At 36.3% G+C, this 25,385-nt stretch overlaps 1 protein-coding gene and 1 long non-coding RNA gene across 3 annotated transcripts in view; one reads left to right on the top strand and one right to left on the bottom strand.

The window, feature by feature from the left end:
* The window catches only part of DHX29 (DExH-box helicase 29), a 48,983-nt gene extending 28,776 nt beyond the window's left edge, over positions 1 to 20,207 (top strand). The window contains exons 13-27 of the mRNA XM_059061114.2: positions 206 to 382; positions 1,384 to 1,524; positions 2,750 to 2,894; positions 3,024 to 3,141; positions 4,142 to 4,226; positions 5,749 to 5,837; positions 6,789 to 6,917; positions 7,012 to 7,087; positions 7,800 to 8,024; positions 9,107 to 9,243; positions 9,650 to 9,743; positions 14,490 to 14,792; positions 15,582 to 15,713; positions 16,841 to 16,937; positions 19,917 to 20,207. Coding sequence (XP_058917097.1) covers positions 206 to 382; positions 1,384 to 1,524; positions 2,750 to 2,894; positions 3,024 to 3,141; positions 4,142 to 4,226; positions 5,749 to 5,837; positions 6,789 to 6,917; positions 7,012 to 7,087; positions 7,800 to 8,024; positions 9,107 to 9,243; positions 9,650 to 9,743; positions 14,490 to 14,792; positions 15,582 to 15,713; positions 16,841 to 16,937; positions 19,917 to 19,963 — 1,995 coding nt within the window. The 3' untranslated portion in view covers positions 19,964 to 20,207. The remainder of the gene's footprint in view (positions 1 to 205; positions 383 to 1,383; positions 1,525 to 2,749; positions 2,895 to 3,023; positions 3,142 to 4,141; positions 4,227 to 5,748; positions 5,838 to 6,788; positions 6,918 to 7,011; positions 7,088 to 7,799; positions 8,025 to 9,106; positions 9,244 to 9,649; positions 9,744 to 14,489; positions 14,793 to 15,581; positions 15,714 to 16,840; positions 16,938 to 19,916) is intronic.
* LOC136793997 (uncharacterized) overlaps positions 16,598 to 25,385 on the bottom strand; it is a 36,560-nt gene continuing 27,772 nt past the window's right edge. The window contains exons 3-4 of one of the 2 annotated variants that reach the window (XR_010840136.1): positions 20,702 to 20,806; positions 16,598 to 17,659 (exon numbers count right to left, since the gene is read on the bottom strand). This is a non-coding gene — a long non-coding RNA (uncharacterized lncRNA). The remainder of the gene's footprint in view (positions 17,660 to 20,701; positions 20,807 to 25,385) is intronic. The other variant, XR_010840137.1, reaches the window with a different exon arrangement.

Raw genomic sequence — 25,385 nt, 5'->3', positions numbered from 1 at the left:
TCATTGTATGCTGATTTTTACTGACTTCAATTTTAGAGGGTGACTTTATTTTCAGTTCTGAAGATCTGCCTTATTTGAAACATACAGCTTCTCTTTCTGCATGTAGTGACTGTATGTAAATATTGATTAACTTTTAGTAGATTTGAGTGTCTGATTGTTTTAGCCTATTTTTGACCTTATGATTTTTTTGTTCCCCTTATGCTAGGTTCATGAAAGAAGTGTCCAGTCAGACTTCCTACTAATTATCTTGAAGGAAATTTTACAGAAACGCTCTGATCTACATTTGATTCTAATGAGTGCCACTGTAGACAGTGAAAAGTTTTCTAGCTATTTCATACACTGCCCTATTCTGAGAATTTCAGGAAGAAATTATCCTGTTGAGGTAAGTTTTCTTTATAATGCATATGTAAACAGAAACTACATTCCCACCAGTGAGTGTCACCATAAGACAGGCCCTTAAGTCTGAGCCTAAAACGATTCCTAGGGTACTGCAAGTCAAGAGAGGACCTGGAGGGCTTCCCTGGTGGCACAGTGGTTAAGAACCTGCCTGCCAATGCAGGGGGACACGGGTTCGTGCCCTGGCCCAGGGAAGATCCCACGTGCCGTGGAGCGACTAAACCCGTGCACCACAACTACTGAGCATGTGCTCTAGAGCCTGCGAGCCACAAGTACTGAGCCCCCGTGCCTCAACAACTGAAGCCTGCACGCCTAGAGCCCCTGCTCTGCAACAAGAGAAGCCATAACAATGAGAAGCCCGCGTACCACAACTAGAGAAAGCCCGCGCACAGCAATGAAGACTCAACACAGCCAAAAACGATAATAATAAATAAGTTAATTAATTTTAAAAGAGAGAGAGAGAGAGGGAGGACCTGGAGATGGCCTTGGGAATCAGATGGCTGGTGCTGCCTTGACTGAGGGTGAGTGGGCTGGAAGGAGGATTCTGCTGATGAATGACATACCACAGAGGTACACAGTGTAAAACACACTTCCATAGCAAAGGCATTACATCCAGATTGGGGGTAGCTGCCTAGCAATAAGGAACTCCTTTTTCACCCATCCCTCAAATTTAGGCTTGTCTTTGAAGCTTCCTTCTATTCTTAATGTTTGCCCTTTTGGTTCAGCTGATAAAGGCTGCTCTTTTAACTGGTTTTCACATGTAAAAAATATACACACCATAATGTGCTTTGTCCTGAGATTACTAGGAATAGATCCATCTACATCAGCCAAGTTCTTCACTACCAATAAATGCAGAAAAAAGCTTTTTTCTTAATATTCTAAATTAGCATTTGGTGACATTCAAAGGTAACAATCCCTTGTTCTCTTTAAAATGATATTTACTGAAATGAATCTGAGTTCACTATTTATATGTCTTAATCTATACAGGTTTTTCATCTTGAAGATATAATAGAAGAAACAGGCTTTGTCCTGGAGAAAGACTCAGAATATTGTCAGAAATTTCTGGAGGAGGAAGAAGAAATAACCGTTAATGTTACAAGCAAAACAGGGGGAATAAAAAAGTATCAGGTAAAAATAAAACATTTTTGAAAGACATCTGATTGTGATATCCAGGGCACAAACTGCTATAAGAGTTTTAAAATATGGCTGACACAGTGCATTCAAATATAATCTGGTAGAAGAACAGATATGATTATGAGCAAATTTTAAAGGTCATTTCTTTAAATCTTTGTTTCACTGACTCTAGTGTTTGGCTTACGATATTTACTTTTTATCTCAACACCTTAGATAGTCAGGAGGGGGCAGGACCAAAATCTAGATCCTTGCCATTGGTTTTCCTAGCAGCCTTTGTCCTGACATGAGCCAACCTTAGCTCTGTACTATACAGGGCAAGCACGGATCTTCACAGAGAGTTAATTTACTTTCAATGACATAATTTTAGAAATGTCACAAAAGCTACATTATCCTGCATTTTGGCCAGTGGTACAGTATTTTCATTATATCCACAATATTTCATTCATCTAATGGAAGCACAAAGTAGAAGTTACTTTATCCTTTAGTTAAGCAGATAAACCAAGGAAGCAAAAACTAAAATCTTTCCCTAAAACTGCAGAGATAGAAATTAGAAACTAAAGAAAGACTTTAAAAAATTAAAAGTAGTATTTCAAAGAAGATGATTGGAATTCAGCAACCAAAGTAGAATCTAGAAGGAATGAGGCAGGTGTGAATTATTTAATAAAGTTATTATGACCTCTCTTGGTCAGGCTGCTTTTCAGCTGCCACAGAACAATGCTTCCATTGTTCTGCTTTTCTTTTCTTTTTTTGCTTTACATGGGCCTCTCACTGTTGTGGCCTCTCCCGTTGCGGAGCACAGGCTCTGGACGCGCAGGCTCAGCGGCCATGGCTCATGGGCCCAGCCGCTCCACGGCACGTGGTATCTTCCCGGACCCGGGGCAAGAACCCGTATCTCCTGCATCGGCAGGTGGACTCTCAACCACTGCGCCACCAGGGAAGCCCTGTTTTTCTTCATTTCTTTTTTAATTTAGGGTTTACCTGCCAAGATAAAAAGGTTTGCTATACTTAAGGAGGCTGTATGAAATGAAATTAATAGGAGAGATGAAATTTTATAATACTTTAATTCTGTTAAAAATTGTATTCTTGATATATTTTAACAAATAGTGACAATGAGAAAAATACAGATTTGAATGAATACAAATAGCTCCTTTTTTCCTTCTTTGTCTTATAAAAATACATAATATTTTGGTTCAGCTTTTTCTGATTGTGTTTCTTTTAGGAATACATCCCAGTTCAGACTGGAACAAGTGATGATTTAAATCCATTTTACCAAAAGTACAGCAAACGCACTCAGCATGCTATTCTCTACATGAATCCTCATAAAATCAACCTGGATCTCATTTTGGAACTTCTTACATATTTAGGTATGTGTATCTATTTCTAATGTGTCTCCATTTGTTTTGATAAAACTTTTCTACTAACTGGAGATGTTCTATTAATATCTTATATGCTGTTCCTTATTTTTGAATATTGTTTCTTTTTAAAAATTGCAGACAGAAGTCCCCAGTTCAAAAATGTTGAAGGAGCAGTACTGATCTTTTTACCAGGCCTTGCTCATATTCAACAGTTGTATGATCTCTTATCAACTGACAGAAGATTTTTTTCAGAACGGTAACTACAGATCTTCATTATATTCCTGGTAGTTTTAAAACAAAAAAATGTTTTGCACATTAAAACTCTTGATCAGAACTTTCAAAGTCTTTTCACCTTTAGTTAAAATTGTCCATGGCAAAGCTTTTTTTTTTTTTTTTTTACATTTCTATTATAGCATTTTATCTACAAAAATTTTTAGGTACTATTTCTACATTTGTTTTATTTTCTCAATATGATTAAGCAGAGGGATTCCTATGGTTAAGAGTAAGATGGTGACTCCCCTCCCCAGCCCACTGGATGGTGCAAAACCCTAACAGCATTGCAGTTTATCATCCATACACTTTTAAAAAATATCTTTGAAGCACTTTTTTTTCTTTTTAATAAATGTATTTATTTATTTATTTTTGGCTGCGTTGGGTCTTCATTGCTGCATGCGGGCTTTCCTCTAGTTGCGGCGAGCAGCTTCGTTGCGGTGCGCTAGCTTCTCGTTGTGGTGGCTTCTCGTTGCAGAGCACGGTCTCTAGGTGCACGGGGTTCAGTAGCTGTGGCTTGTGGATTCTAGAGCACAGGGTCAGTAGTTGTGGCGCACGGTCTTAGTTGCTCCAGGGTATGTGGGATCTTCCCGGACCAGGGCTCGAACCCATGACCCCTGCATTGGCAGGTGGATTCTTAACCACTGTGCCACCAGGGAAGCCCATCCATACATATTGAATTGGCTTTTTACTTTGCCTGTTTTGATATAGTTTATTACCGCTGTTATGGTTATCACTTCAGCATCAGAATATATTTTTAAAATTCTTTAAACCCTACATTCCATATAATTCGTTCATTAAGGTTTTTCTCTTTGATGAGTATATATGGGGTTTCATTGTACCATTTTCAGAACTTTTGTATGTGTTTAAAATTTTTCATAATAAAAAATTTAAAAATTGCTTTCTATTTGCAAATAAATTTTGTTATTCTTTGCAGTGTCTTCTAAAGAGAAACTCTTGCTAAGAACTATGATTTTAACTTTCAGATATAAAGTGATAGCTCTGCATTCTATTCTTTCAACTCAAGATCAAGCTGCAGCATTCACACTTCCTCCTCAAGGAGTCAGGAAGGTAAAATTCAGTACAGCAAATTTATATGTGATCCAACTGAGAATATTTCATAAAAGTGTTATGACTTTATCGTCAAAGACAGTTATTAATATTAAGTGCTTTATAGTGCATGCAGACTCCAGATGCTCTGCAGCTTAACATAAAAGTGAACCCAGTATTAAAATTCAATTTATATTATATTAGGTGTTTATGTTTATATTATGTTATTAATAACTTTAGGGGAGTGGTAGTTTAAAAATATGGCATGGATGTTGCTTATGAAAAGAAAAATCACTACTGTTCCTTAAAGAAGACATCACAAAGGATGTTGGATATCAGGAGCTACTTGAATCCTGGGAGGATTCCTTTTTGCTCTCTTTGCTACTCATCCCTGATTATTTTTGCAATACAGAGACCATTAGGTTAGGAAACAATCTAAGTATTTTCATAGTCTCCTCTGTTCGGATGTTCAGTGAAGAGATACTTGGCAAAGAGAGTTTCTCAGATTTTGACCCTCTCTTAGGTGGGGGGCAAAAAGCACAATGTAGAAACTCTGGGGAACACAGAGCTCCCAGCAAGAGCCTGGACTCTAATGCAGGAGGCCTGGGTTCTTGTCCCTAAGCTGCTGCCATTTTTGGCAACCCACTCAGCTTCCTTTCTCATCTTTAAACAGGAGCTGGATTAAATTCATGGTTTTCTAACGGTGCTCTGAAAACTCCAGGGATTCAGAGGCTGTGTGCTCTGATCTGTAACATTTGGCTTCCCTGTAACATTTTGTCTTAAGAAAAGAATTCCACCTCTAAAACATTTGATCACCTAGGTCCCATCTAAATCTTAATAATCTGGGTTCTGTTCCCTAGGATAAATGAGTAAGAAAAGCAAGCATTCCGTATTGAGATAGACCGATAATATATTGAATTTGACCTAGAATTTCCTAAATGTTTTACCTCCAAGAACTCAACAGAAAAAAAAAGAAGAAGAAACAAACAAAAAAGCCACAAGAAGATTGCACTATTCAGCCATCACCATTAAGAAATTTTGAGCTAGAAAGGGACTTAAGAAATCATCTATTTCTACCTTGTAATTTGCAGGTCAGGTTATTGGAGGCCAGAGAGGTCACAAATGACTTGCCCAGGTCACAAAGCTAATAAGTAGCAGAGCCAAGGCAGCAACCCACCAGTTCTTCTTACTGAAGAACTATTACTTTTTTTTTTCTACTTAACTGTGAAGTTTCTGCTGAGCAGTCTCCATTCTCTGATCCAATTTCCCATTCCACGTATGTCATTTTTAAGATGACTGACTAGAATTAGGGGAATGGTATTTTTGTTGGAGTAAGAATCTATAACTTTAATAAATAAGCTAAGGTGATAAAATTAATTAGAGCAAATTTAGATTACACAGTAATAGCAATTAGATTATGAATTTTTGTAAATAAAATTGAAATTCATTTTTTAAAATTCATTGGCTAAACTATCCAAAGACGTTTAAATGATGGCACATTGCTGAAAGTTGTTACCTAAATGTTTTGGCTTTTTATTTTCAGATTGTTTTAGCAACAAATATTGCAGAGACGGGTATCACTATTCCAGATGTTGTATTTGTAATTGATACCGGAAGAACAAAAGAAAATAAGTAAGTTTGAATTTTCCAAATCAAAACATTTTTAACCTGAAAAGGGCTTGGGACTCTTGAATTCTTAGGAGACATCACAGAATCATTCCAATTTTAGTACATGTGCTGCTGAAGCAAGCACTAGATCACAGAATCATATCAGGAAAATCTCAAATGTCCTAATTCTGCCCAAAACAAAAAGTCTCAGAGAAATTGTAGGGAAGTTTAAAATGTCTGAGAATAAATGTTAAAATTCATGTCATCAGTTTTCCCATAAGTAATATCAATGTACTTCTACTTTTAGAAAAGTGCTGAGAAAATATTCAGAACATAAATTTTGTAAATTAGTTTATAAATTAATGTTTTACAAAAGCATTATTTATGGGATTACAAAAAAAAGAGCATGAGTTTTAGAATCAGAGTTGGATCATAAATCTCTGATCTATAATCTTGAACAAGTAATATGACCATCAGTTATAATCATCAGTTTCCTCATATGTAAATGGGAAAAATTAAAATTTCATAATTGAAAGTGCCTAGTACACTAATTGGCACATAATAGATAACTTTAACTGAATCTTCAACAGAAAGATTATTACTTTATAAATGTTTTAATGTTTATATTTCACAAATAAGGGAGACCACCTTAGTAGTCTATTGTAATCTGTATACACTGTCCCTAATGTTAGGAAACTTGAGCAATATTTGGAAGTGAGTATGACTATCCAGTACAAAATAAACTCTTGATTTTTTTAATTGTACCTGTAGAGGAGGTGTTTTCAGGGTTGAACTGTATCCTGTGAAAGGTGCGTTGAATTGTAACGTTCACAGTGGCATTTCTCAAACTCTCAAAGAATTCTTATTGAATAATTAAGAGGCACTCTAATCTTCAACTTAATTTGAGAGTCAAATATTTCCAGTTTTTGATGTCAGTCAATTATCTACATATTCTCTCCTAAAACATTTCTCTAGGTACCATGAAAGCAGTCAGATGAGTTCTTTGGTGGAGACGTTTGTCAGCAAAGCAAGTGCTCTGCAGCGCCAGGGGAGAGCTGGGCGCGTCAGAGGTGGCTTCTGTTTCCGAATGTACACAAGAGAAAGGTATGGCATAGCCCGGAAATTAAAAACACATAAACCAGTACAGTGTGACATTTCTGATAGTATGTATTTAGTATTATTATATTTTATTTTTCAGATTTGAAGGCTTTATGGACTATTCTGTTCCTGAAATCTTGCGTGTGCCTTTGGAGGAATTATGTCTTCATATTATGGTAATCTCAAAGGAACTTAGATGAATTTTTTGTTCTTCACCCCTTTCTGGGCAGGGCGGGTGGGAAGAAGACTTAAATTTATCTTACCTTCTGTTGCTCTATATTTTCAAGTATTTTATTTACTCTTCTTTAATAAATGCCCCCTTCCCCCATCTTTTATAAGTAAACCCACTGTGCTTTAAGTCTGCCATAGGCACTCATACTTTATAGATGAAAATATAGACTCATAACCTAGACCAGTAGTTCTCAACAGGGGACGATATTGCTCACCAGGGAAAAACTGGAATGTCAAGAAACATTTTTGGTTGTCAGAACTGGGGGGAGAGGGAGACCATGCTATGGCCATCTAGTGGGTCAAGGCCAGGGATGCTGCTAAACATTCTACAATGAACAGCACAGTCCCCTAAAACAGAATTATCTGCCCCAAATAACAATAGAGCTGGACTTGAGAAATCCTGGCCTAGACCAAAGGTTTCCTACTCTGAAAGATCTATAATATCCTTCAGTTCTCAGATTTTTGATTCTAGAAAAATCAGAAATGAAGAAACTAAAAATATGGACTGGAAGATCTCATCCTCTTTCCTACTCCCTTAATAGACACAGACATTTATCCTCTTTGCTTAAAATTTTACTTAAATTTAGTTCCAGTTTGACCATCTCTTTGTTAATTCTTTCTGATCACATACTAATTTATCACTTTTTCAATTTGCAGAAATGCAATCTTGGTTCTCCTGAAGATTTCCTCTCCAAAGCTTTAGATCCTCCTCAACTTCAAGTAATCAGCAATGCAATGAATTTACTCCGAAAAATTGGAGCTTGTGAACTAAATGAGCCTAAACTGACTCCATTGGGCCAACACCTTGCAGCTTTGCCTGTGAATGTCAAAATTGGCAAGATGCTTATTTTTGGTGCCATTTTTGGCTGTCTTGATCCAGTGGTAAGACAAACAACACTGCTGCTTCTTCACTGTAAATATCATTTTGGCTGGGGAAGTATTAAGTTTAGAAACAAATTTTAACTTTTATTTTTTTTAACTAAACAGAATGTCTGTCTGTACTAACATTAAAACCAGGAAATCTAAATGCTTAATGAGAATTTTTGAATATTTAACTTTTTATATTTATATACAAGAAAATCATCCATTTACTAAGCATATTGTAGGTACTATTTTGTAAAAGGGTTTGGGCTTGTCTAGACTTTCGCTATCAAACATCCCACTTGAAATATTTACTTAATTGAATATATAGTAAGTGATTCTTAGAGCGTTTTGAACTCCACACATAAGTAGATTCAAAACTTCCTTTTTTCTGAGTTACCTCTGAGCTAGCAATTACCAGCAATTCTGTTTTCTCAAATTATCTCAGAATTAACAAACTTTGTGACTGTGTCTGAATCTCTTGGCTCATATGCATGCTCTGCCATTCCAACTTTCTAGCTATATCAAGTTGTGGCCTTTTCTGGGACTGCAAATCAAGGTTGTTTGAAAATGAAATGGAGAGAGTGTGACTTAACTCTAGTCTCTTTTTCTAGTATCAGATATAGATACTCACCAGAATTGTGTTGAGTCCAAGAAATATCCTCTGCCATGACAGTTGATCTGAAAAGCTGCAACAACAACAAATGGGTTGTTATATAGTCCAGATTATGTAAGAAGTATTTAAAGAGCATTGCAGGCAATGGAAATTCAGGCTAGGAGTCAAGATCTCTGAGCTGTGATTAAGGTGTGAGAGACTATAAATCACACAAATATTCATTTTTTTAAATCTCTGATTCTGGTGGTATTACTTCCCTACCCACAAAGATAGTGTAAAAGTAAAGTGATAAATGTTTAAAATTCCATAAAATGAAACTAAAAGTAACTAATTAAAATGAAAATATGTAGCTATCATAGAACATGATAAATTGAAAAGAAGAAACATGCAACCGGAAGTGCAATTGTTTTATGATTTGCTTTCTATTTCAAATCAGCTTTCAATATATACCTCTTTAATGATAAATTTTTTGGTTATTTATGGATAGGCAACACTAGCTGCAGTTATGACAGAGAAGTCTCCTTTTACCACACCAATTGGTCGAAAAGATGAAGCAGATCTTGCAAAATCAGCTTTGGCTATGGCAGATTCAGACCATCTGACGATCTACATTGCATATCTGGGGTAAAGAAATAATCTGGGTTTTGTCAGTAGGTCAAACCTGAGGGTATTTACTTTTTGAAAAAATTTATTTTTGACTTTTATTAAAAGGATACATTTAAGATTTATATTTATTTTTAGTTACTGTATCTGTCAGGTTGATTATTTTAAAGATTCATATTTTTATAATCCTAAAATTTATGAACAGTGTACTGTGTATTATTGTGTATATTACCTTGTATTTGAAGTTATTAATTTACTGTTATACGTGAACAAAAAATATCTGTATTGTAATTGAAATTCTTACATACAATTGGCTAGTTCCTAAAACTTCCTCTTTTGATATGATTATAATGTAATTAAAGCTTTGGTTAGTAATCTGAAAAAGAGTTTGGAAACATATTAAAATTTGGTCATTTTATTTATGTAGATGGAAGAAAGCACGGCAAGAAGGAGGCTATCGTTCTGAAATAGCATATTGCCGGAGGAACTTTCTTAATAGAACATCACTGTTAACCCTAGAGGTAAGTCTTAATGCAACTATCTTAATTCAGGGTCATATAGTCAATAGGATTAATTTGGAAAAAGAAATGCCTGGGATAGTGCTTGACACATAGTAAAGGTTTAATAAACATTTGTTGAATTAATAAATTTGTGATTTTTTGTTTTGTTTATCCCAGCAGTTAACCTGTATTACACAGTGATTCAAAATAGTATGTAACAATCATAATATATTCAGGAAATGATCAAAGATGCAACACGATTTCATAGAAATAACACTAGCTTGGGAATTAGGATAGTTGTCTATTCAGCAGCTCAGCTGCGGGAAGGTTAATTAAGTCTCAGTTTCTCATTTTAAAAAATGGAATTGAATTGGGGATATTCTATAGTTTTTCTCAACTCTGATAATCAGCTGATAATTATCAACTCTGATAATATTATGGAAATTTTCAAACATACAAAATAGTATAGGGAACTCCTGAGTACTCATTTCCCACTTCCATAATTATCAACATGTGCTCAACCTTGTTTTACTTATACTCCTGTTAATCCACTGTCTGCCCTCTAGATTATTTTGAAGCAAATCCCAGGCGTCAGATTGTTATATATCTCTGAAGTATAGGACTATTTTTTTCTTTAACATTACCATGCCTTAAAAAATAATTCCTTAATATCATCAACTATACAATATTTAAATATCCCTGATTATCTCATAAATGTTTCTTTACAACTAGTTCAAATCATGATCCACACAAGGTCCACACTTTGTTTGATAGATATGTCTCAACATTTACAACATTTAAAGGAAAATGGTGTTTAGTGCAGGCATGCTATAAAAGTGTTCATAACCTCTCACATAATTCCCATAACCTCTCATATAATTCCCCTGTTCTATGCTCATATTTTAAAAGGTTAAAAAATATTTTTATTCCCATATAATTTGACCAATTTTTGTGTGTGTGATTTAAAATAACCGCTGAACCTAGTACCTAAGCATCTATTAGGTGCTTAGTCAATATTTTTGAATTAATGAATAAAAACTAGATTATTAGATTGGCCTAACAGTGTACTTCTATAATGTCAGATATGCAGTAGACTTGAAGAATGCAAGAAAAAATAAATAAAAATAAAATAACTGCTGAGATGACAGCAGGGACTTTGCTAAGTGGAATAAACTTTGTCCTTCTTGAAGCAGAGAAAGGGATAAATTGAAGAAGCAGATGCCTCTGGGCCAGCTGACTGGAGTTCAAGATATGGAGAGCTGATCAACACTCCTTTATCTCCACTCCACTTCCTCCCAACCCCTTCCTTCTATGAGCCTTTTCTTCATCTCCCCTGGGCTGCAAGGTTTTCAATCTCTTTACCAACCTTGTGGTGTGGCAGCAACTGTCTGTTTGGTCTTTCCTCTCCTGGACTTAAAGTCCCTTAAGTCCCAAACCAAAAGCCTAAAGTAAATCCTAAATGTACACTTCACCTTTTAATCACTTGTATCCTGTTTACTTTAAAATGCTTATCCTCCCTGTAGTATTTTAGTTGATTGGCACTACTAGAGGTAGAAAAAGATTTTAGGCAACAAGTTTAGATTGTTGCCATTAATAAACTTGGTCAGAGTTCTTTAGGAAATTAAAATGTTTCCCAGAGACAAATGAAGAAGGTTCTTGCAGTCTAGGATCAGAGTCCTCTGTAATTCTTCCTTACTGTTCTCTATGTGACCATCCTTACTGAGTAAAAATGTTGAAAGGAGAGCTACTGTGGAAGTAAATAGACTGAATGAAAATGCGTTCAGGTACATTTTTATTGCTCTCACATTTTAGACATTCTTATTTTATGACATCTAAAGTCTTGGGAAGATAATCTATACAAAATCAGTTGATGTTACAGAATCAGATGACTCCATTTAATCCTTGACTTTTCCAGTATCTTTTTTTTCCTCCCTAATGTAATTTGGGCTTAGTTAACTAAAAATTCGGCATACTGTTAATTTTGTTTTAATTGACATATGGTTGATTTACAACATAATATTCATTTTAGGTATACAGCATAGTGATTTGGTATTTTTATAGTTTATACTCCATTAAAGGTTATTACACAGTAATGGCTATAACTCCCTGTGATGTACAATATCCTAGTTGCTTGTCTATTTTATACATACTAGTGTATATCTCTTAATTCCACATCCCTATCTTGCCCTTCCCCCTTTCCCTTCCTCCACTGGTAATCACTTGTTTGTTCTCTGTATCTGTGAGTCTCTTTCTGTTTTGCTGTATACATTTATTTTAGATTCCACAAGTAAGTGATAACATACAATATCTGTCTTTCTCTGTCTGCATTATTTCACTAAGCATAATACTCTTTAGATCCATCCACACTGCTGCAAATGGCAGGATTTCATTTTTATTTTAACTAAAATTTTTTTTTGAATTTTATTTTTTTTAATACAGCAGGTTCTTATTAGTCATCTATTGTATATATATCAGTGAATATATGTCAACCTGAATCTCCCAGTCCATTCTCCCCCACCTCCACTTTCCCCCCTTGGTTTCCATACTTTTGTTCTCTACATCTGTGTCTCTGTTTCTGCCTTGCAAACCGGTTCATCTGTACCATTTTTCTAGATTCCACATATATGTGTTAATATATGATATTTGTTTTTCTCTCTGACTTACTTCACTCTGTATGACAGTCTCTAGGTCCCTCCACATTTCTACAAATGACCCAATTTTGTTCCTTTTTATGGCTGAGTAATATTCCATTGTGTATATGTACCACGTCTTCTTTATCCATTCGTCTGCCGATAGGCATTTAGGTTGCTTCCATGACCTGGCTATTGTAAATAGTGCTGCAATGAACATTGGGTTGCATGTGTCTTTCTGAATTACAGTTTTCTCCAGATATATGCCAAGTAGTGGGATTGCTGGATCATATGATAATTCTATTTTTAGTTTTTTAAGGAACCTCCATACTGTTCTCCATAGTAGCTGTATCAGTTTACATTGCCACCAGCAGTGCAAGAGGGTTCCCTTTTCTCCACACCCTCTCCAGCATTTGTTGTTTGTAGAACTTCTGATGATGGCCATTCTGACCAGTATGAGGTGATACCTCATTGTAGTTTTGATTTGCATTTCTCTAATAATTAGTGATGTTGAGCAGCTTTTCATGTGCTTCTTGGCCATCTGTATGTCTTCTTTGGAGAAATGTTTGTTTAGGTCTTCTGCCCATTTTTTGATTGGGTTGTTTGTTTTTTTAATATTGAGCTGCATGAGCTGTTTATATATTTTGGAGGTTAATCTTTTGTCCGTTGATTCGTTTGCAAATATTTTCTCCCATTCTGAGGGTTGTCTTTTCGTCTTTTGTCTGAAATTTTACTATAATATTAAATATTTATGGAACTTGAGGAATAGTAATATATTAAGACATTTCTTCACAACTATTGGCTGGTGCTAAACTTGAAAATAAACTTATATATTAATAAAATGCATAATCTGAACAGTTTGCTAAACTAACAAAATATTATTTATATAAAGACTAATGCACACAAATATATACTTTTTAAAAATATATATTTATTTTTGGCTGCATTGGGCCTTCGTTGCTGTGCGCAGGCTTTCTCTAGTTGCAGCAAGCGGGGGCCCCTCTTCGTTGCGGAGTGTGGGCTTCTCATTGCGGTGGCCTCTCACTGCGGAGCACAGGCTCTAGGAGCATGGGCTTCAGTAGTTGTGGCATGAGGCTCAGTATTTGTGGCTTGCAGCTCTAGAGCACAGGCTCAGTAGTTGTGGTGTACGGGCTTCATTGCTCTGTGGCATGTGGGATCTTCCTGGACCAGGGCTCGAACCTGTGTCCGATGCATTGGCAGGTGGATTCTTAACCACCGTGCCACCAGGGAAGCCCAAGATATATATTTTATGCTGCTGGCTTTACTTAGTAATATGATGGACTAGGAAAATATTTAACAAATATTAATATTTATAAGGCTAGAAATGAAAAATTTTAGCATGCCAAATTTCCACAAAGGCTTCTTTTTTTTAATTGAGGTATAGTTGATTTACAGTATTAATAAGTTTCAGGTGTATCACGTAGTGATTTACAAATTTTAAAAGATTATGGTTCATTTATAGTTATTATAAAATATTGGGTATATTCCATGTGCTGGAAATATATCCTTGTAACTTACTTATTTTATACATAGTAGTTTGTACCTCTTATTCCCCTATCCCTATCTTGCCCCTCCCTCCTTCCCTCTCCCCACTGGTAACCACTAGTTTGTTCTCTATGTCTGTGAGTCTGTTTCTTTTGTGTTATACTCACTAGTTTTATTTTTTAGATTCCACATATAAGTGATAACATATAGTATTTGTCTTTCTCTGTCTGACATATTTCACTAAGCATAATGCCCTCCAGGTCCATCCAAGTTGTAGCAAATGGCAAAAATTCATTCTTTTTTATGGTTGAGTAATATTCCATTGTATATACATACATCATCTTCTTTATCCATTTGTCTATTGATAGACATCTGGGTTTTTTCCATATCTTGGCTATTGTAAATGGTGCTGCTATGAACATTGCAGTTCATGTATCTTTTTGAGTTAGAGTTTTTGTTTTTTTCCGTATATATGCGCAGGAGTCAGATTGCTGGATCATGTCGTAATTCTGTTTTTAGCTTTTTGGCATCCTGTCAATTTTGATAGGAAACAGTAGTATAAAATACAAGGTTGGTTGGCACCTTCTCTATTTTAATTATGATCTTGTCTCTTTTCAACAAACCAATCCAGGATGTAAAGCAGGAGTTAATAAAGTTGGTTAAGGCAGCAGGATTTTTATCATCTACAACTTCCAGTGGCTTGGAAGGAAATAGAACCTCACAGATGCTTTCCTTCCAAGAAATTGCCCTTCTTAAAGCTGTACTTACTGCTGGACTGTATGACAATGTGGGGAAGATAATCTATACAAAATCAGTTGACGTTACAGAAAAATTGGCTTGCATTGTGGAGACAGCCCAAGGCAAAGCACAAGTACATCCATCCTCAGTAAATCGAGATTTGCAAACTTATGGATGGCTTTTATACCAGGAGAAGGTAAAGTACTCATTCTTAAATTCCAATATTCAGGGCATTATTCTAGAAATCAGTCATAAGAAATTAGGATGCCCAGCAGATACCGTATTTGATTCTTAAATTGAGCTATTCATGTTTGTTTATATTTGAAATCAAGATGTACATGGTTTCTCAACAAAAACATATAACATGTCTTTTTTCCACATTTCCAAATAAGGGAGATACGGGATGGGATAGAACTATATATGATGTGGCAACAGTTTGAGTCACAGAGCAATCTAAGATAATTTAATAGCAAATATTTGTAGATTACAATTAAAAGTCAACCTTTTGAATCATAACTCACTAAATTAATAAAGATCCATAATTTCAAGCATTGGCTTGAATAACTCCCAGCATATCATCAAACTTAAATGTGTAAAACATGACAAATTCCTGACTAATGGCCATTGCTGAACCTTGCTTTAGAAACCAGACACTCTGAAACTTAATCATAATTTTATTGTTGTGTTAATTATTTAACAGCATTAGCATAAAATTGCTTGTTCATAGTCTCATTTATGTTCAAGGTATATAATTCAGCCTTACAATTATGTTTAAAATCCTTTTAATAGTATAAATGCACAGGTGGTGACTGTGATTATAAAATTGACAAATTATGCACATAAGAGAATGTAGATGTGTAGCTTTATAAAACCTGATTTAAAATATATAGTAGCAAATTATAGAAAAATGCTTACATGAAACAGATAAATAAATTTTTTATATTTTTAGGCTTTAAAGTGTTTTTTTGTCTCTGTTTTTATGCAGATACGGTATGCCCGAGTATATTTGAGGGAAACCACCCTAATAACCCCTTTTCCAGTTTTACTTTTTGGTGGTGACATAGAAGTTCAACACCGGGAACGTCTTCTCTCTGTTGATGGCTGGATCTATTTTCAGGTACATGCTACAACTGATCTTATTGATTATATTAAAATTTCTACTTCCAGTACCACTGAGGTAGTTTTTTTAAAAAATTTTATTGGAGTTTGCATAATTTCTTCCAATAATTTGACTTAAAATAGAAGACTTACTTATTTTATCTTGCCTATATGGTTTTAAATCTGTTTAATTTGAAAATCAAATTATATTGCTATTACAGATTTCATTTATTGTCAGTAATAATTATAATTTGCCATGTGTCGTATACTTCAGTAGTTAACTTTACATGGATTATCCCTAATTTAATACCCTAACAGTCTTGTTAGATAATTTCTGTAGTTTCTTTCTATAGACAAGGCACTTAAGCTCAGTGAGAAGTTAAATAACTTACCTAGGTTACATGGATTGTTAATGGTAGAGCAAGGCTTAAACCTAGAACTATCTGATCCTCAAACTCATGCTCCTTCCGTTATATTGTGCCACCTATAAAGAGACAGATTCATAGCTTAAATGAATATTGTCACATTCTTCATTCTTCTCTGGAAAAATTAGACCAACCAGTGCTACCAGCAATAAGTTTATTTCTCTGTAACTCATCAACGTTGACCAGTTTAAGCAAATCTAATACATTCTGCTGATATACCATGATAGCTGTTTGTCTAAGACTGGAGATGTAAATTTTAAAGGCAACTTAAAAAATATGTGCAGTTCTCACAAAAGAGGCTGAGGTGGTAGTAGACTTCTATAACTGGATTGTGGTGATGGTTGCACAACTCTGTAAATTAACTAAAAATCATTGGATTGTATATAATGAATTTTTTATGATCTATAAATTATACCTCAAAGCTTTTTTAAAAAAATTCCATTTTAAAAACTGTAGAAAGAGAAGAAAACAAACAATTGAAATAATGGTTGCTTTATTTTGGAAAGAGATATCAAATTTATGGGTACTTAATAAGGAAATTGAAGTTTATGTATCTTAGCTACAGGAAGTAATTTATTTATATTTTTCCCATAACATTTTATATTAAAGTCAAGATGTGCTAAAGCATATTGTAAGGTATACATGCTTGCTTTGATTTTATTTAAACACATTCCCACTCCCTGGGATTAACATTGTTCAATTTGTTATCTCCTCTCAATAGGCACCTGTTAAGATAGCTGTCATTTTCAAGCAGCTAAGAATTCTCATTGATTCTGTTTTAAGAAAAAAGCTTGAAAATCCTAAGATGTCCCTTGAAAGTAAGTGTTTGATTATAATGTAGGTAGAAAACAGTATACTTTTAAACACTGGCATACACTATAGCTCATTGAGGCTTAAATTCCATGTGATTAAAAATTACTTTAATAAAATTTATTTTATGCTACATTCCATCAGACACAGACAATTCTTCATTATTCACAATCTAGTTATCCTCTTAAGATTCTTCTGGTTTACTCCTTCCTCTTCTAAGCTTCACTTCTAAACTTCTGGCCATTTCACAGAAAAAAGATGATAAAACTGAGCATTTGTAATTTTGCTACTAGTTTACATACTAGTAAACAAGTGATACAGTTATTATAAAAAATAAGAAAGAGGGACGTCTCTGAGGTTCCCAGCATGTTTTCTCTACCATTGTCACAAATGCAGAGCTGTTAGTCTGTATAAAATATGTACATTATCCTTCAACAGAAATCTACAGTGGACACCTGAGTTGCCCCTTAGTCTAGTATAGTGTTTCCCAAACTTGCCAAATAATCAGAATTATCCTGGCAGTTGTTAAAACTACAAAGTCTGGGCTTCCCTGGTGGTGCAGCGGTTGAGAGCCCACCTGCCGATGCAGGGGACACGGGTTCGTGCCCCAGTCCAGGAAGATCCCACATGCTGCAGAGCGGCTGGGCCCGTGAGCCATGGCCGCTGAGCCTGCGCGTCCAGAGCCTGTGCTCCACAATGGGAGAGGCCACAACAGTGAGAGGCCCGCGTACTGCAAAAAAATAAAATAAAATAAATACAAAGTCCAAAGACCTACTCCAGGCATACTGAATCTCCTCTGTGCGAGAGGCCGATGGCCATGTTATTATTCTGTAATCTCTTTTAATCTGTAACACTTCCCCTTTACTACCCTCCCCATTTCTAAATTTTTAGTAAACTAGGTTATTTTTCTGGTAGAATTTCTGACATTTAGGATTTGGGTGGTTGCATCTTCATGCTTTGATTTAATGTGTTTCTCTGTTTCTTATATTTCCTGTAAACTGGTAGTTATATCTAGAGAGTTGATTAGAATCAGATTTTCAGGAAAAGAATATTTTTTGGTTGGTGCTATATTCCTCTCATTGCATCACATCAGTTTGGTTTTCCTGCTTTTAATGATGTTAAGAATTGATTAATTGTTCAATGTGATTATATTCAACAAGTATCCCAGTTAATTCTCATAGTTAGGCAAGGTGGGGAGCTACTGGTCTAGTGCTACTACCCTGAAGCCTCACACTCTATGTTTATTTGCATAACTGAAGGTGAATGAATAAGCGCTAAACTGTATTAGTTTTCCTATACTGCTGGAAACTTAGATCAGGTCTTGACATATTAAGAGATGTGAGCCCTTTTCTTGAGGAACTTTGTGCACTACAACTCAGCCTTAGAAAAAATTACATTATATAAAGGACAGGTTGAACCTCAACTTTTAAATTAAGAAAAATGAATTTTAAAGTGATTTCAGTGTTTCTCTTTGCCATAAAAGAGAAAGCAGAACTTGCCCTCTGATGAAGCATGTATTTTTGACTTAGCGGGGAGGATAAGGTACATTAGTGTCCTCTTTCTGGACTTTATAATAAGAAAAGTTGGGATATAAGACCAAGCTGTTGAAAAAGAAATAACTGAAGTTGCTCTTGTACTTTCTTTTACTCTACTTTTCTTCAAACTAAAATTCATGGTTCTTTCTAGACCTGCCGTGTTCCCCTTGCAGCAGGTGACCTTTCTTTCCCCTTGTTTTGTTTTTTTTTTTTTTTGCGGTACATGGGCCTCTCACTGTTATGGCCTCTCCCGTTGTGGAGCACAGGCTCTGGACGTGCAGGCTCTGGACGCGCAGGCTCAGCGGACAGGGCTTATGGCCTAGCTGCTCCGCGGCATGTGGGATCTTCCTGGACCAGGGCACGAACCCGTGTCCCCTGCATCGGCAGGCGGACTCTCAACCACTGCGCCACCAGGGAAGCCCTCCTTTTTTTTTTTTTTTAATGCCACTGTAACCTCTAGAAACCAGAGTGTCAGGCCATGGCTCCCGTTATCAGAATTCTCCATTGCAATCATTTAAACATAGAACATTCCCTTACAGAAGTATCTAATAAGATACAGAATTTCAGTCTTGGGGCCCTGATAATTATAACTATCCAGAGAGTAGTTACGAAGTCACAATATCAGACCAACTGTTTAAAAGTGGAAGCAGCTGTTAAAACCTCTAGCAAATAATGTAGCCTCTATTGGTCTATTCATTAGATTAATTGGTGTTTGATTCCCTTGTTGTGTGGAGAGGTCTGTCACTTTGCCATTAACACCTCTCCAAGAGCACTTCCCAGTTAAATTTCTTTGTTTCCTTTGGACTAAACATGGAGAAACAGATAAAGAGTTCCTATTCCTTGCCCATACTGTTGGAATCCTGACACGTTCTGAAGTATATAGAAGAGTCAAAAAGCCTTTAATATATTTGAGTCAGGTGAAAAAGTTAGGAAACTTCTGTCTTAAAGGAATTTTTAAGGAAATAATTCCTTATAAAGGACCAACAGTTATATCACATCACCTCTTCAGGCCTTTGCCTACTTTTTATCAAAGTAGGTATAATACAACTACAATGATAATTAAAATAATATTTGTAGGGCTTCCCTGGTGGCGCAGTGGTTGGGAGTCTGCCTGCCAATGCAGGGGACGCAGGTTCGTGCCCCGGTCCGGGAGGATCCCGCGTGCCGCTGAACGGCTGGGCCTGTGAGCCATGGCCGCTGGGCCTGCGTGTCCGGAGCCTGTGCTCTGTGATGGGAAAGGCCACGGCAGTGAGAGGCCCGCGTACCACAAAAAATATATATATATATATTTGTAGGGCAACAAATTATATTATAGAGGCATCTCTAGTTTTACAGTGAATATTGCTGATATTAATTCTGTATTCTAATTTAAAAGAAACTTTTAATGAAGTATATCTGTGGTTTAAGTCAGTGATGAATTTATTCATGGGAGTTTTTTCTCCTTCCATCCAGATGACAAGATTCTACAGATCATTACTGAACTGATAAAAACAGAATAATAATTGAAACTGAAATTCATGGTCAACTGCTTTAAAAATTAAGATGAAGACAAAGTTATGAAATTATGTGAAAATGGACTATCCCATTAAGTATTTCAGTACTTAAAATGTTGGTACTAGCCATAATGTAAAGGTGGTGGATAAAAGCACATACTTTAAACGTGTAATTTTCTAATTTCTTTTTAATGATGATATAACTCAATGCATTTGCCACTACATTTACAATAAATTCTTTGGTATCATCCATGTTGTATACATCATTATGTACCTTATGGGCAAGGTCTGTGTCTGTAGTATCTATAACTCTGTGTTGTGATTCTCTTTGTACCCACCTCATCCTATGAGTCCTTGATGTCTAGAGAGTTTAGACCTTCTTGACCCAGTGGAGAAAATGAGCTCCAAAACCAGTTGTAATTGAATTTTCACAAAAAGGAACAACTTCACTTTTTTAATATTTGATACTCAAAGTCAAAACCTAATAAGGTATATACTATTAATAGATGCCACCTATATCAGTAACATTCACTAAGTACAGAGACATAGTAGTGGAGGACAGGCAGCTATAGCTAATGCTTCAACTCAGGGATGAGTAGCTTGCACCATTTTCCTCAATCATAAGCTTTGATATCACTGCTCTTGAACCCTTTTTGTACCCATAATTGCATTGATAAGGTCGGTAACTTTGAGATAGTAAAACATGCTTAGAAATTTTTCAGTGGTTTCATTTGTTTCACTTACTGAGTATCTTTGAAACTCCATCTTGATTATGTAGAGGAATTTTCCGTCAAGATTGTTAAGGAACTTCAAATATATTTTTGTGTAAACCAAAGGCAGAAATTGTATCTGAAGGACAAAAGATTAGAATTGAGTAGGAACGTAGTCTAATTGCTTGACTCTCATAGTAGGCATTCAGTGAATATAGTTGACCCTTGAACAACACAGGGGTACCAACCCTCCATGCAGCTGAAAATCTGTAACTTTTGACTCCCCCAAAACTTAACTACTAACAGCCTACTGTTGGCCAGAAGTCTTACTGATAACATAAACAGCCGATTAACATACATTTTGTATGTATTTGTATATCTAACATACATTTTATACATTCATGACATGTAACTTTTTCTTAATTTTTTTTGATATTTCTAGGCTACATGGTTCATCTGCAAATTTTTTAATTGTTGCAAATCTTCAAAAAAACTTTCCAATATATTTACTGAAAGAAATTTCTATAAGTGAACCCACAATACAGTTCAAAACTGTGTTGTCCAAGGGTCAACTGTATTTGTTGATGAATGAATAAAAGAAGCTGTAACTTTCACTTTATGTGCAGATAAAAGTGAAAATATACTTAGTAGCAATCGCTAATTTTAGGTTTCTACTTGACAGCAAGGAGTCAGATGTGACTGTGGTTAGGAATCTCTGGCTAGTGTCATTAACAGAAATGGAAGTGTTAGGTGAAAGAGCTAGACTGGGTGCTGGAGGCAGTTCCACCTATTACTGATGAGGACAGAGAAATTGTGGAGTTCTGCTGGTGAAACTAATGTTGATAGATTACTTTGTGCAAGCTACTGCCCAGATGTTTTTTGTTTGCTGACTCATTTAATCTTCACAACAATCCTATTAGGTAGGTAATGCATTATCCCCGTTTTACAGATGAGGAAACTGAGGCATGAGGAAGTGAAATAACTGGTCCAAGATCACACTGATAGTAAGCGGCAGAAGCATTATGGCTCTGGAACCATTTACATTTCTGAAATGTAACCATTCCTTTGAAAATGTGAAACTGGCTCACATCAGGATTAGGATCATAGGGTTAGAGTCTTTCACACAGAGGTGATAGTTAACAATGTGGGAATGAAGATAATCACCAAAGGAGAGAGCAGATAGAAGTAAGGTTAAAATCTTGCAGAACTCCATACTTCCAAGTCCGTTCACTCCTTTCCATCTCCTCAGCCATCACACAGACCCACATCACCATCATCTTTCACCTATATCACTAGTAATCTCCAAACTAGGCTCTCCCCTTCTTACCCCTCTCTAATCCATTCTCTCTACAACGGTAAGAATGATCTTTTGAAAAGATATCTGTTGCTTGGCTGAATAAACCCTTTACTGGCCTCCCATTGCCCCTAAAGTGTGAAGTTCTGAACATGCCTACAAAGCTCTAAGTGATCTGGACCTTGCTACCCTCCGAACTCCTCTCCACTCTCCCTCTTCTCACAGTTCTCCAGCTACACCAGACACCTTTTGAATCCTAGAAGATGCCAAGTGCCTTCTTAATCATTTACACGTGCTGTTCTCTGCTGTCCCGGTTCTTTACCAAACAGACTTTACCTGCCCCTTTGCTATCTCCACAGAACATCCTATGGACTTCCTCACTGAACACCCTTCTGAAGTATATCTCCCCTTTTAATCACTCTTACAGTACTTTTCTCAGAATGTACCATCTGCTTCTTGTCTTCTCCCACTAGACCATATGCTGCACCATGACTTTTCACTCGCTATTGTGTACCAGGCCCACTGCCTGGCACATCCAGGCATTCAGTAAATGTCTGCTGAAGATGAATGAGGTGTGAGGAGAGGCAGGGCAGGGCGTTCTTACCGAAGTAGAGGAAGGAAAGTTTCTGGAAGCAAGAGTATTGGCAACAGATGTTGCAAACTAAGAAAAGACTTCCAGATTTCATAAATTGATCAAGCTTCTGAGAGCAGTTTGAATTAAGGGTGGCGAGGAAGGACACTGTAAGAGGTCCCACAGCCACCTACACATTTGGTGGTTTGCTAGAAGGACTTGCAGGACTCAGAGGCTATCATTTATTGTAGAGAAAGATATACAACAGTATCATCATCAAGGGAAAAAGACACATCACATGGAGTCTGGAGGAATCTACGCACAGGCCTCCTACATGTTGTGCAATGTCTCTGCCCAGAGAAGCCTGCTGGAGACTCGGAGTCCAAGGATTTTACTGAGGGCTGGTTACAGGCACAAAGACCAAAATCATAACGATCAAACTTCCAGACACCCAGAAGGAAAGCAGGCATTCAGTGCCCCAAGCAGGCAAAAGTGTTATCTGAAAAGCAAGGAACTTTTCAAAAGCCAAATTCTCAGGCTCCAGCCAAGAGCCAACCCTGCAAGTAGGCCCTTCTAAAGACAGCAACCTCAGGCCTGCTATGTTAAAAACTCTTCCCTGCACAGTCACAAAGCATAATTTTTAGGGAATGAATACAAACCCAAAGGTGGTGCACCAAGTAAAGAATACTCTTTACAGATGTGATGAAGAAACAGAGAACACATAAGAGGCTGAAGAATGAGATGTTTTAGGATAGGAAAGACCCTCACTGATTTGCAGACAAAACAGAAATATCTAGCAGAGAGTAAAGATAATATTAGCATTGGAGGGAACCCAAGAAAAGACTAAAGAAGAATACAGGGAACAACTTGCAAAGGCTTTTTGGCTTTCCCCACCCAGCAATGCTTAGTGACTTGAGATAAGCCTCTAAAGTTAATAAAGGGCATTTTTGCATTCAAGTGATCTTGGGTTCTTAGAATGAAAGAGACTGTCTCATTGAAATGGTTGACCAAAATGCTTACATACAGGCAAATGGGTCCAGAAAAAAGGCCATGGACCAAGAAAAAAGGGAGAGGCTGAAAGATTAGAGGTCAGGATCTAATTCCAAATTCATTGTAAGTGAAAAGTAAGGAAACTGATTAAGGAAGAGAATTTCATAATTTAAAATCTGAGATGCAATTGTTCCAACAATAAATAAACCCAAAGGGCTTCCCTGCTGGCGGAGAGGAAAATGGAGATAAGAAACACTGAAGGTAGGTCCAGAAGCAGGATAGCCAGCACGTTGGTTCATAAGTGTGGATGCAGGAAAAGGATGGAGAAGACCACGCTGGTTGCTGTGGTTTTTGGGGAAAGTGGGAAGGTACCCTGGAGCTTAATACACAGTGGCAAAAATAAAAATAAAAAATAAGGAGAGAGTCATATGAGAAAAGGCATGCTCTTCATGTTAGGGGTTGTTGAATCCTGGTGGTACAGGAATATGCCCACCTCTTCTCACTGAATCAATCTTACCCACAAAACATTTTAAAATAAAAGGAATAGTCTATATTGGGGAGGATTAGCCAGAAGGAAAGGAAATACTATGACTGGAAAGTAGATTTCCATTAAAATTTTTTTAAATGGAGTATTATGTGATAAGCACTTAACTAAAAGCTTTATTATATTATTGTTTAGTCCTCACAACAATCCTAAGGGGAGATGGATAATATATTTCCAATTTACAAGTGAGGAAATTGATGCTAAGCAACTAAATTTTCCGAGGTCGCTCAGCTAATGAGGAAAAATGAAAAGACCATTCCAAAATAATCTGAGCAGTATACTGGTGTAAGGATAGACATATTAGATCTATGGAATAGAATTGAGAGTTCAAAAATGTGTTAACAAATACAAACTACTGTACATAAAATAGATAAGCATCAATGATTTACTGTATAGCACAGGGAACTATATCAATATCTTATAATAACCTATAATGGAAGATAATCTGAAAAATATATACAACTGAATCACTTTGCTGTACACCTGAAACTAACACAATATTGTAAATCAACTCTACTTCAAATAAAAAAAGAAATAAGTAAACCCATCTGTCTGTGGACAGCTGATTTTCAACAAGTGTGCCAAGACTGTTCAATGGGGAAAGAACAGTCTTCTCAACAAATGGTGCTGGGACAACTGGATATCCATATACAAAAGAACGAATCTGGACCCTTACCTCACACCACATACAAAAAGTAACTAAAAGTAGATCATGGAGCTAAGTGTAAAAACCAAAAACATTTGTCATTTAAAGCACACTATCAAGAAAGTATTTAAATGACAACCCACAGAATGGGAGGAAATATTTGCAATCACATCTCTGATAAGGGACTTGTATTTAGAATATATGAAGAACTCTTAGACAAGTCAGTAATGAAAAGACAATCCAATTAAAGAATGAGTCTTTTGGTGGTATAAGAAGAAGGCCTGGACAACCAGAACCCCTTTTCTGGACTGGTTCCATCAATGATTTGTCCCTGAAGACAGGAAGTACCTTGCCAGTAAGGAACTGCCTTTTAAAGTTCTTTTGATATTGGACAATGCCCCCAGCCACCCAGAACTCCATGAGTTCAACATTGAAGGCATCAAAGTGATCTACTTGCCCCCAAACATAACATCTCTAGTTCAGCCTCTATATCAGGGGATCATAAGGACCTTTAAGGCTAATTATACATGATACTCTATGAAAAGGATTGCCACACTATGGAAGAGAACCCTGATAGAACATCAAGAAAGTCTGGAAGGATTACACCATTCAAGATGCCATCGTTGTTATAGAAAAAGCTGTGAAAGCCATCAAGCCTGAAACAATATATTCC

The sequence above is a fragment of the Kogia breviceps genome, chromosome 4 (assembly GCF_026419965.1).
Source record: "Kogia breviceps isolate mKogBre1 chromosome 4, mKogBre1 haplotype 1, whole genome shotgun sequence".
Classification (NCBI taxonomy): domain Eukaryota; kingdom Metazoa; phylum Chordata; class Mammalia; order Artiodactyla; family Physeteridae; genus Kogia; species Kogia breviceps.
This window is presented reverse-complemented; position numbering and strand designations above follow the sequence as displayed.